Source organism: Drosophila ananassae, chromosome 2L (assembly GCF_017639315.1).
Source record: "Drosophila ananassae strain 14024-0371.13 chromosome 2L, ASM1763931v2, whole genome shotgun sequence".
Classification (NCBI taxonomy): Eukaryota; Metazoa; Arthropoda; class Insecta; order Diptera; family Drosophilidae; genus Drosophila; species Drosophila ananassae.
Window position 1 is genome coordinate 18,767,060 of NC_057927.1, and position 10,412 is coordinate 18,777,471.

General features: G+C 44.0%; 3 protein-coding genes across 3 annotated transcripts; 2 read left to right on the top strand and 1 right to left on the bottom strand.

Annotated features, from left to right (window-relative positions):
- Nucleotides 1–313: 313 nt before the first annotated feature.
- Nucleotides 314–3,693, top strand: LOC6501432 (myosin heavy chain, non-muscle). The gene is made up of 3 exons (XM_001955204.4): nucleotides 314–579; nucleotides 648–2,468; nucleotides 2,577–3,693. Exons 1-3 carry the CDS (start codon nucleotides 463–465, stop codon nucleotides 3,615–3,617), a joined length of 2,979 nt encoding a protein of 992 aa, XP_001955240.1. The 5' UTR covers nucleotides 314–462; the 3' UTR covers nucleotides 3,618–3,693.
- On the bottom strand, nucleotides 3,693–5,629 carry LOC6499131 (O-phosphoseryl-tRNA(Sec) selenium transferase). The gene is made up of 4 exons (XM_001955205.4): nucleotides 5,308–5,629; nucleotides 5,124–5,253; nucleotides 4,048–5,070; nucleotides 3,693–3,989 (listed from the first exon to the last, which is right to left on the bottom strand). Exons 1-4 carry the CDS (start codon nucleotides 5,419–5,421, stop codon nucleotides 3,838–3,840), a joined length of 1,419 nt encoding a protein of 472 aa, XP_001955241.1. The 5' UTR covers nucleotides 5,422–5,629; the 3' UTR covers nucleotides 3,693–3,837.
- Nucleotides 5,630–5,668: 39 nt separating this feature from the next.
- On the top strand, nucleotides 5,669–10,178 carry LOC6501433. The gene is made up of 8 exons (XM_001955206.4): nucleotides 5,669–5,820; nucleotides 5,904–6,414; nucleotides 6,483–7,739; nucleotides 7,807–8,878; nucleotides 8,941–9,555; nucleotides 9,615–9,757; nucleotides 9,824–9,929; nucleotides 9,990–10,178. Coding segments are annotated over exons 1-8 (3,783 nt in total). The 5' UTR covers nucleotides 5,669–5,818; the 3' UTR covers nucleotides 10,067–10,178.
- Nucleotides 10,179–10,412: the final 234 nt, after the last annotated feature.

Sequence of the window (10,412 nt, forward strand, 5' to 3'; positions counted from 1 at the left end):
TTTTGACACTTTGGTTGGTTGGTCTTGTTAAGTAAGGATGTATTTATTAACGGGATTTTTTTACACCTGCTTTGATAATAAACATACCTTTTAGTAGGGCCTACTTAAAAAAAAAAAACCTTTTAAATGGTTACTCATAGCCTTTAATTTTTGATGTCTAATAAAATGGTGCGTGAAAATGAAAGTTTTTAAAATATATTCTTGTATTTGTAAATCAGGGATCAAGAAAATATTTGGGTCATACAAAAAATCAGTTAAAAGAAAACCTAACAGTGCTTTAACAGAAAACATTCCTTGCGCTTAACAGCACTGTCGACTCTGTTAACAACAGAAGCGTTAGGACGTTTTCGAATAGATGCACATAGAAGAAGCAGCTTAAAAAACAGCGCCTGCGCCTCGGAGACGGTGATTTGAATTAATTGATCGAAAACGAACGAATTCCAGCGTCGCATTCCATCAGAGATGAATACGCCGGGTATGAGCCTCTTCCAGGGGGCAGATACACTGAATGTGAACTCTACGTTGGATCGCCAAGAGGAGGAGGAGGCGTTGCAGGATCAGAAAAGACGTGAAGAAGAGGTGAGTGGGGGAAAATTACTAGAAACAAATCTTGGCGTAGCATGTCACCAGTTCTGTTTCACACCCAGCTGGGCAATCTGCTTGAAAATGCCTTCGACGATCTGGACGATGAGGAGAACACCATCGACTCTACTACGAATTTCCAGTCCGAATCGACGCCCTCGGAACCCTATCTTCCCACACACCCGCCGCCACATCCATATCCGTTGCAGGAAAATCACCAGCATGCTGGGGAGTTGCACCATCTAAAAATGGTTCTGCAATCGAAGTCGAACGAACTGGATAATGTTAATGAAATAGCCACCGCCGCTCACAAGCAACTGGACGAATGCCAGAAGAGGCTTACCATAACACAGGCTGAGCTGGAGAGGGCGTTGCGGGAGAAGCAAAATACTCATGAACTACTGGTAGAGACGAAGGAGCGGTGCTCCAATCAGGACAACGGACTGGAGAAACTGCGGGCGGAGAAAAAACAGCTGGAGGAGGACAACACGCGTCTAGTTAGTCAGCTGGAGCTTACCAGGACCCTCCTTTCTGATATTCAATGCAAATATGATATGATCCAAAAGGAGTCTCATAAAAAGGAGGAGAGAAGCGCCGAGTTGCGGATCAAACATCTCGAAGAGACTCACCGGGCGCAGTGTGATCTGCTGCAGAACCAACTTACCCAAATGGCAGGTCAGCTAGACCGCAAGAAGAGCGAGCTGGAGCAGATGCAGTCGCGCTACAATGCCCTGCAATCTGGGCATGAAACTATGCTCTTGGATAAAGCTGCCAAGATAAATGATTTGAATCAGGCCCTAGATGATGCCCAGATGCGTTGCAGACACTTGGCGGATCTGGAAGCTGACAACCAACGCCAGAAGCAATGCATTGCCGATATGAATGCGCGCATTGCGAGTCTGGAGCAAACCATCAGCTTGCTAAATGATCGGGTGAATGAAACAACAGCTGAGTTGGACCTTATGGATAGTTTGTTGCAGCAACATCAAACCGAAGACTCTCCCAAAGCAAGGCTTAGTCAGGTAGGTGCTTCCCGGCTGGTGGGCAGCACGCCCTTAAACCCTCTAGACAGGGTCAGCCACATCAAGCAGGAACTCTATCGGGCTCTGGCGAATCTTAAGGGCAAGAGAGAGGAGGTGCGCCGGCTGGAGAAACAGCTGGAAGAGCGTAATCAGGAAATGCGGCATTTGCACGAGCAGGAGAATCAATCCTTAGTTAAATTGGAAACCCTCAAAGAAGACAAAACACGCCTAGAGAATCGTATTAAATCTTTGCAAGAGGAAATCCAGGAACTAAAATGCCACCCACAGATCGAAAATCAACTTTCGCTTTTGACGGAAGAACGGGATTCGCTAAAGGATCTTAATCGGAAAATGGAAAACCAACTTTTCACCGTCGAGAAGCAACTTACAGATCTCAAAGAGAAACACGAAAGCCTAGAAGAGAAGCACGATGAACTTACGCAGGAGAACCGAATGCTCAGAAACAGCACCACTGCGGATGACTTACGCCTTGAGTTGGAAAGACACAAGATCCTGCTGAAGGATGCTCAGAGCGAGGTAGAACGACTCAAGAAGCTCTATGCTGACATTGCCACGGACAAGGAGTCGCTGGAATATGATCTTAAAAAACTAAGGCAATCTGACGCCCTAATGGAGCTGCAGGAACAAACCCAGCAGTTGGCTGCTGCTCAGCGAAATCTTAAGCTGGTAGAGATGAAGTCCGAAGAGCTGAGCAAGATCTTGGAGGCGGAAAAGCTAAACCATGAGCGGGAACTGCAGGCTCTGCGCCAGAAGCACGAGCGGCAGAAGCGAGAGGAGGCAGCTTCTAAGGAAGGCTCAGAGAATTGCAGCAAGTGCATTGAGAACATGGCCGAAATTGCAAAGGTGGGAGAACTGTTCGGTTCATTCACAGCAGACTATTTGAAATCCGTTATCCAATGACACTATTTCATGATTTATAAAAATTAATCTTCTTACTTTTAAAATTTTCAGGCGGAAATCCGGATGTTAAAGCTAGAAAACGTAAACAGCGCCCAGGTCAAGGAAATAAAAAACCTGGAACTCGAACTAGAGGAGTCTAAAAGGATGCAAGCAGTTATGGCGGATAAGATAGAGCTCTCAATGAAACAGGAAGAATTAATCAACGACCTCAAGGAGAAGGCCAAGCAGTTCCAGGCCTATGTTAGTCAGCAGGCGGAAGTGGAACTCCAAAAACTACAGAAAAAGGCTTGTCCCAGTCCCAAGGGAGATTCTCCTCTATGCTCATCCCCGATAGACTTGTCCCAGGAGCGAATTAAGCGTATTGAACAGCGGGTACGGGATGAGATGGCCAAACTGTTTGCTGCCGAGCTTAAGAAGTTCACTACCCGGCTACAGCAGACGGAGGAAAAGAACCAGTGCCTGCAGCGGGAATATCAATCAGTATGTTCCGAGTTGCAGCAGCGGCAAACGGAAGTCGATCTTCTGAAGCAGACAATCCTGGCAGAGCGCGAGAAGATTGAAGAGATGCTGGCCGCAAAAGAAGAGAAGGAGAAGGCCATGCTTCAAATGTGCCGTCAGGAGCTGCAGGCCAAAAATCATCGTATTGAGGAACTTACTCGAGAGTCCGATGAACATCAGGCGAGCATAGAATCGGAACGCAAGTCCATGAAAGTGGTTATGGCGCACTGGGAGAAGCAGCAAGAGTCCATTGAGCAGGTGGAGAAGAAGTGGCGGGAGCAGCTGGAAACCATGAGAGCTGCCCACGAAGAGGCTATGCGAGCCGCTCAGCATCGCTACCAAAGTGCCAAACGCACCGCCCAAAACTACAAGCTCTATGCCGAGGACAAAGAGGCGCACATGAAGCGCGAGTACGAGCGTATCAAGCGAGAATACGACGCCTCTTTGTCGAAAATTGAAAGACAGATGCACCAGCGCATCGGTCACAGAAGTCGCGAGCGGCATCGTGACAAGGAGAACCAGCCAATCAATAGCAATGCCAGCAATACGACTACAAGTAATGGTAGTGGGAACACCAACAGTAAAGGCAGTTAGTTTAAGTTGCATCTGTTTGTAAATCTTAGTTGTTGCAAATTGTTCAAAAAATAAACGCCACAATACATTCCCTTGATTTGATGATTTATTTTTCTTAGTCACTTGAAAAGGTTAATTAGCAAAAGTATTTTATTTAGTATAACGATATTTTTATTAACTTTGTTGGTTTTAAGTTTCGTGTTTGATAAAACATTTTTAATAATATTGGTTAAATAAAAATTTAATTCGCTGATTCGCGATGGTTTTGATTTAATTGCTGCCAGCATTTTTCAAAAATTGTAAGAAACTTGTCGATTTCCTCTCGCTTCACACCCAAGGACGCCGCCACAGTTAGATAAGGCACCTCAAGACTGTCATGATGGGAGCCGAAACCTAAAACAATTGTGTTAAGATTGATAATTCGTAAAATTTTATGCTATATTTCACTAACCTATAAAATCATATCCATCTATGACTTTTCTTTGCCCAGGAACCACAACCCTTGCTCCGGAAACCCCACGTAACTGAAGCATGGAACCAAGCTTGGTAATGTCCTTGCTGCCGTTTGAATCTTTTGTTAGGTTCTTCAATGTGATGGCCAAGGAAATAGTATTTAAGCTGGTATTGATCACAGTTTCTCCTCGACTTTCAGCAAATTTTCCTAGACGATCTTTGAGGTAGTTAAAGTTCTCTTCGCGCTCTTTGACGAGTGATTGGTAACCTTTCCGGCCCAGGGAAAGAAGTGTCATAAACACGTCCAGGGACTGAGAACCACTGGCTCTCCCAGCATAGCTACTAGCTACATCATTTAGAAGATTTTCATCAAAGCTGGCGACGATGGCGCCGCCCACAGGCACAAGAAGGTTCTTATCACTGCTCTGGACAAAATAGTCAATGCGACCTAATCGATTGGCTCTCTCCAGATGCCGGAGAATATCTGTTGACTGTAAGCCATAGGCATTATTAATTAGGTGGGGAATGTCTGACTGTCTTGACAATTTGGCGACTTCCACAATGTCATCGCAATTCCGTGGCGCAAAACAACTTGTTGTGGTGTAAAGACAAAGAATGTTATCAGCACCTAAGTCGTGGATCTTTTTGCTAATCAGATCTATATCAGTGTGAAGAGCTTGCTTCTGGACCTGACAAGGAATGATAACAGCTTCCAGACCAGCTGCAGTTATTGCTTTAAAGCAAGACTTCTGATCTATTCGCGACCACAGGACGTACTTTGCACTGGGTCTCTTTTTGCGCAAACTCTGCAGGCACAGCGTTATTGTCATGCCTGTGCACATAGGCACTAGGAAGCATCCAGAGCAACTGGGCAGGCCGATGGCGTGCATAAGGTCCAGAATGAGTGCGTTTGTAAGACGAGCCAGCAGCGTAGATCCAGCAGCCTTTGGTTGAGCCTCCAACAGGTCCCCAGAACGTCCAATCCCATGACCGAAGTTGTAGTGTCTTCGGGCCACAAGTCCTAAAATATTTAACATTTTATATTCAACGTTGCTGATCCCTTGAGATACTCACTGCAAGCAATGCGCGCCTCTCGTTCACCCAGTCCTAATTTATGAGGAAAGTTGTTACTATCCAGGGAGGAGAGCTGGTGCACTAGCTCTTCTATGTTATCGTCCGACCATCCATTCTCGGGTAGTGCCCTCTAAGTTGAAAATAAACCCATATTGCGATCCTTTTACGGGTTTGAAATGATTACCTTTTCAAGAAGTTCTTTGAATTGTCGCTGCTTGCAACGTAATGCCGCAATTCCCAACTGCAAGTAGTTGCTGGGAACCACTTTTTCAGGAATTTTCACGTCATTTAAGTCCATTTTACTTAAAGATTGTAACTTAAATGGTACTTAACACTTAAAAAATAAACCATTAGTGTGACCATAACATAGGCGCTAAAATTAATAACTATAAAAACGAAGCAGAAAACCTCTTTTTTTATTTTGTTATCATAGACGGGAAGAATCTAATTGTTAATAAATTATTTGTTTCATTAATTCTCACATCAAAATGAATAGAAAAATACTTTTATATCAATACAGCTTACTTAAATACTAAAAAAATTGCGATACTTTTTTAATCTATCTGGCAACGCTGAATTTAATCGGATGCCGCCAGCGTCTGTATTTGGCGTCATGTTTTGATATTTGCAGTTATTTGTACTAATATTCGTGAAAATTTATGTGGTGCTAGGTGTTATTTTGTAAATTCGTAAAAATGTACGTTGGGTAAACAAATATAAGAATAGTAGAGACCACACACCATGTTACATGAGTTGTAAATTGGTTTTTTTGAATTTTAGGTCGGCTACAGAGTCAAATGAACGTACATTGGAGCTGGAAGACTTCCTTAGCCAAAAAGATATTGATACCGATCGCCTGGCTGCCTTTTTGCAGCGCAAGGCGAGTGAGAAGCCACAAAGCAACCGGCTCTTTGGGAACTTCACCTTTGATGTTGACTTTGAAGTGCCTATGATCAGAAATCCAACAAAGGATGCTACAGCGATCACATCCCCAGCAGAAAGTGTTTCCGATGAGAATGAACCTCCAGCCCAAGCCATCAATGCATTGCCATCGCCTACTTCTAGAGCTACACCTCCAAATCATTTGGCTCCTGTTCAAAAGGTCCCTAGTCCGACACCTGTTTCGCCCCCTCCCGTTATTTCACCAACTCATCGGCGATCTTTAAAACGCAGTGGAAATGTCCCTGGTTCGGACAAGCTACGCCGCCATGCTATCCGTCGGCGATCACAGAGTTGTGGGCGGCAACTACTCAAGGAGTTTGAAGAGTCCTGCAAAAGTCCTTCTGCGTTTGTAAGTGCTTTCATTTTGGATTACCTATTGATTGTTACTTATGCATTTCTTTCTCAATTTTATTTTAGTTTCCTGGCACATGCAGCACTCCTCGCACAAGTGGAAACCTCGCATCACAGCCGACCAGCCAGCCGAATGAGGGAAACGCAACTCCTTTATCGGCTGAAAACGGATTAACTTTTAATAAATCTGCACCGGCCCAACCCGCAACAGTTGAAGCACAGTCAAAGGTCGAAAAAAGTCCAGGGAGTTTGCGTGTTCGCTCGGATCTTGTCGCTGAGATCGCGCAACTCTGTGAGGGGCGTCTGAATTCTTTCCAAGAATCTATACTGCAGCTAAACAGCACCGGAAAAGCACCCAAAAATGGATCAGAAGCCCCATCGATCAGAAAATCGCAGTCAGAAACGAGCAGACAACGTACCTATACTATCGAAAAAGGACCAGTTCCCGGACAACTGCTTCTGTCTCCTTCTCAGCCCAGTGAATTGTCAACAAAGCAAGTATCTGTAAAGGTAAAGCGCCTGGGGTCTCAACATTCCGATGCTCATTCACCACCGCGATCTAGCTTCAACGCTGGTGTTCAATCGGAGCCTGCACCTGAGATGGTTGGTACTGAAACTTGCGTTCCCGATACTCCACCACGATCGAGTTTCAACGTTGGTGTGCCATCGCAGCCAGAACCTGAGCTGGTGCTGCCTGAAACCCAGCCGAACAATACACGTCCACAAACCGGCGAAGATTTGGCCGCTGTAATGACCGAAGACGAAAGTGACGACGATGAAAGCGCAAAAGCTTTGAATCTAGCACCACCAGGTGGAAATACAACCAGGCGAACTCATTTGGCGGCAAGGAATGCACTGCTAGATGAAACAAAAGAAAACTCCGTTCAACTACTTGACCTCCATCGGTCTGTCAAAAAATCGAAGAAGATAGAACTGTTTGGTGGGAAGCCTCGGATGACATCAGTGCCGTTGAACAAGCCTCCAAGTGTTCCTATAAATGGTGAGCAGTTTGCAGAGGAGCTGGCACGTATGAGCAACTATGAGATTCTCGATCTGCGCAAGCGTAACTCATTGGGCAAGGTGTACGTAGTAAATGGCCGTACCAACCAAAATACGGAACAACAAATAATGTTGGAGAAAAATATTGAATGGGAGCTTTTGCGCAGAAATATTCGAAATGGTGCTGACCCACCTCCGGGGTCACCATCCAGCTCATCCGGCGACTCTGCAGATAATGAAGCGTCTTTGCCTGCCCGACGCATGTTGACCCGAAATCGAAAGCAGATAAAAGGCAAAAGATCTCGCCGGACCGAAAAACCAATGGTATGTAGTGTGGAATTAGTATTTTAAGTGATAATGCCAGTGCTAACTATTATTTTTTGATATCCAGTCGGGAGAGCTAATCAATTATATGAACCTCACCAAGTCAAGGGAGACTCGAAAAAAATCTTCAATAAATACTACAAAACGCACCTTATACACAAAAGGCGACTCTCAAGTAGAAGATTCCGACCCTTCGGTGTCGCCCAAAAAGCAACCGAGGTTAAGCCAAACTGTTGGAAATATTTCTATCGTTCCTCCACCGCCTGTGTATTTGCGGCACTCGCGATCAATTGTAGATCGACGCCCTGACCGTAATTCGTTAGTTGAAAATGATGTGTGTCCAGCACCAAGGGACTTCGAAGACAGGAACACAATTTCCGCTCAACAGAATACCCTACAAATCGCTTCGCCTCCTCCCGAATACGTTGATAATACACCCCAAAAAATCTCTGTTGGGCGAAGAAGCAATAAGAGGGTTACGATTTCGCCGCTCCAGGCGACCCAGGATTTGGGTCACAGAGATGTGGGCGAGGAAACAAGAGAAGCAAACGTGACTGAACGTCATACCATTGAAGTCATTCCACCTCCTCCTGAATACAATCACACTATTGCTGATTCTGCAAGCCCGGTTCGTGAGCGTTCAAAATCGGCGAATAAGAGTATCGCTAAAACTAAGCTTAATGCTAAAAGAAGTCTTACAAAGAGAAAGGCGTCCAAATCACGCATATCTGTAGATCATGATATGGAGGAGCCAATTTCCAGTAAGCCAAATCATAGCCACGTCGAGTCTACCGATGTAAGGGATGATCGTTCTGAGAATATGGAAGCTCTTCGAATGTGTACGCCAACACCTCCAACCGTTCAAGAGGCGAGTTCTGCGCTTGGTGCAAATCGAGAATACCCTTCAACTGTCCTTGAGGATGGGCCCAGCACAAGCTATGCGGCACGGCAAGCCCTTGAGAAAAGCATGGTGACGTCAAAAAAAATCTCTGAAACGGCAGCATCTAATGATGATGTGTTTAAAAAACCACTTGCTCCGGCTCCAAAAGCAAAGTCCAAGAAGAAATATAAAAACGAGGTCGAGAAATTAGTATCCAAACTTCATGTAACTTTGGAAGCAGTGGATCCCGATGCAAGTGGTGAGTTAAAAAAATGTCGTTAAATGGAAAAATCTGTATTAACTATTAATTACATTTCGCAGGTATTCGGCGATCAGCTCGAGGGCACGTTCCACTCCAAAATAACTGGGTCCATAGTAATATTGACCTTAAGGCTCTTGGATTCATGAAACAGGCTTATACTCTGTATGGCGACGAATTAAAACCGAACAAGAATAAGTCGAATAAGAAAACGACCGTGGTAAAGAAGTCTTCGAAAGCCCACCCAGTATGTAGCAGCACGCCGAGAGATGCGGGCAAGTCGCTACAACCTTTCTTTAACTCTCTCGGGCTTGAGGAATTAGAGCTAACAGATGAAGCCACCCAAATAAATAAAAATCATGAAGAAAAACCGCCTGCAAAAGCTAAAAAGAGGGGACGAAAAAAGAAGGAGCCGACTAAAGAAATCCCCCAGACATTTGAATCTCATACTGATCAGGAGGACGTAAATCCATGCGTTAGCGAAGTACAAATTCCCTCTGTATCTTCGAAGGAGCTGGAGCATGTAGCGAATCGGGAAGTTACTGCCAGTAGTACGCAAACCTCAGAAAGCTCACATATGAATGAACAAATGGAGGCTACGCTAAAGTGGACCAACTGGCTTCGTGGAACAAGCGATTATGAAGCCGGCACATCAGATGGAGCTGGAGACACTGCGTGTGAGTTACTTTTTGCAAACTTTTATTACTTTATTCTAATTAACTATTTTAAATTGCAGCTCGTGCAAGCGATTTGGAGTTTACAAATCTGGAAGGCATCGAGTATGCATTTTACAAAACAAAAGAAAAGGCCACCATGGGATATATGCGTTTCCAACCGTACCAGGCTCGTAATAAAAAGCGAGCCAAATTGTGTGACCTGGTAAGAAAAAAATGTATATTTTTGTAAACTATATATTTAATCATATGTATATTTTATTTTTTGTAGAAGTTCATAGTGCAGTTTGGCGAAATTGCAATACAGACCGAATCAAAGGAATACGGGGAAAAGCAAAATATCCTACGCATCGGGGACATGATTGAAGTGGAAAAGGGTAAGATATCACAAGTGCAAGAAATAATTGTTCGTTTTTAATAGAATCTTCTTTTTCCAGGTGTTCTATATAGTATTCAAAATACATTAAACGACATCAGTGTACTTTTGGTTATAAGATGCTCAACTTCATCTTAAATTTTATAGTTAAATCATATTTGAATAGTTATACATTATATTATCATTTTAAATCACTGCCCGGAATAATTAAAGAATGCAGTTATATTGTTTTTTGTTCTTTCGAAGTAAACGTCTCGTGTCTTTTCATTGTCTATGGTGATGAGAAATGTCATTGGTGGCACTCACATTCACGGAGGCTAGTTTATTTTTTCTATCTTCTGGGCAAGCTGAAACACCTACGCATTGTTGCCGTACATTAGGGGTATGTTTGTTTATTCTCGTGTATCCCGTCTAAGCTGCTCAGAATTTCAAGTTCATTTAATTTCCATTTTCTTTGAATTTCACAAGTTGTGTTCTATGATAG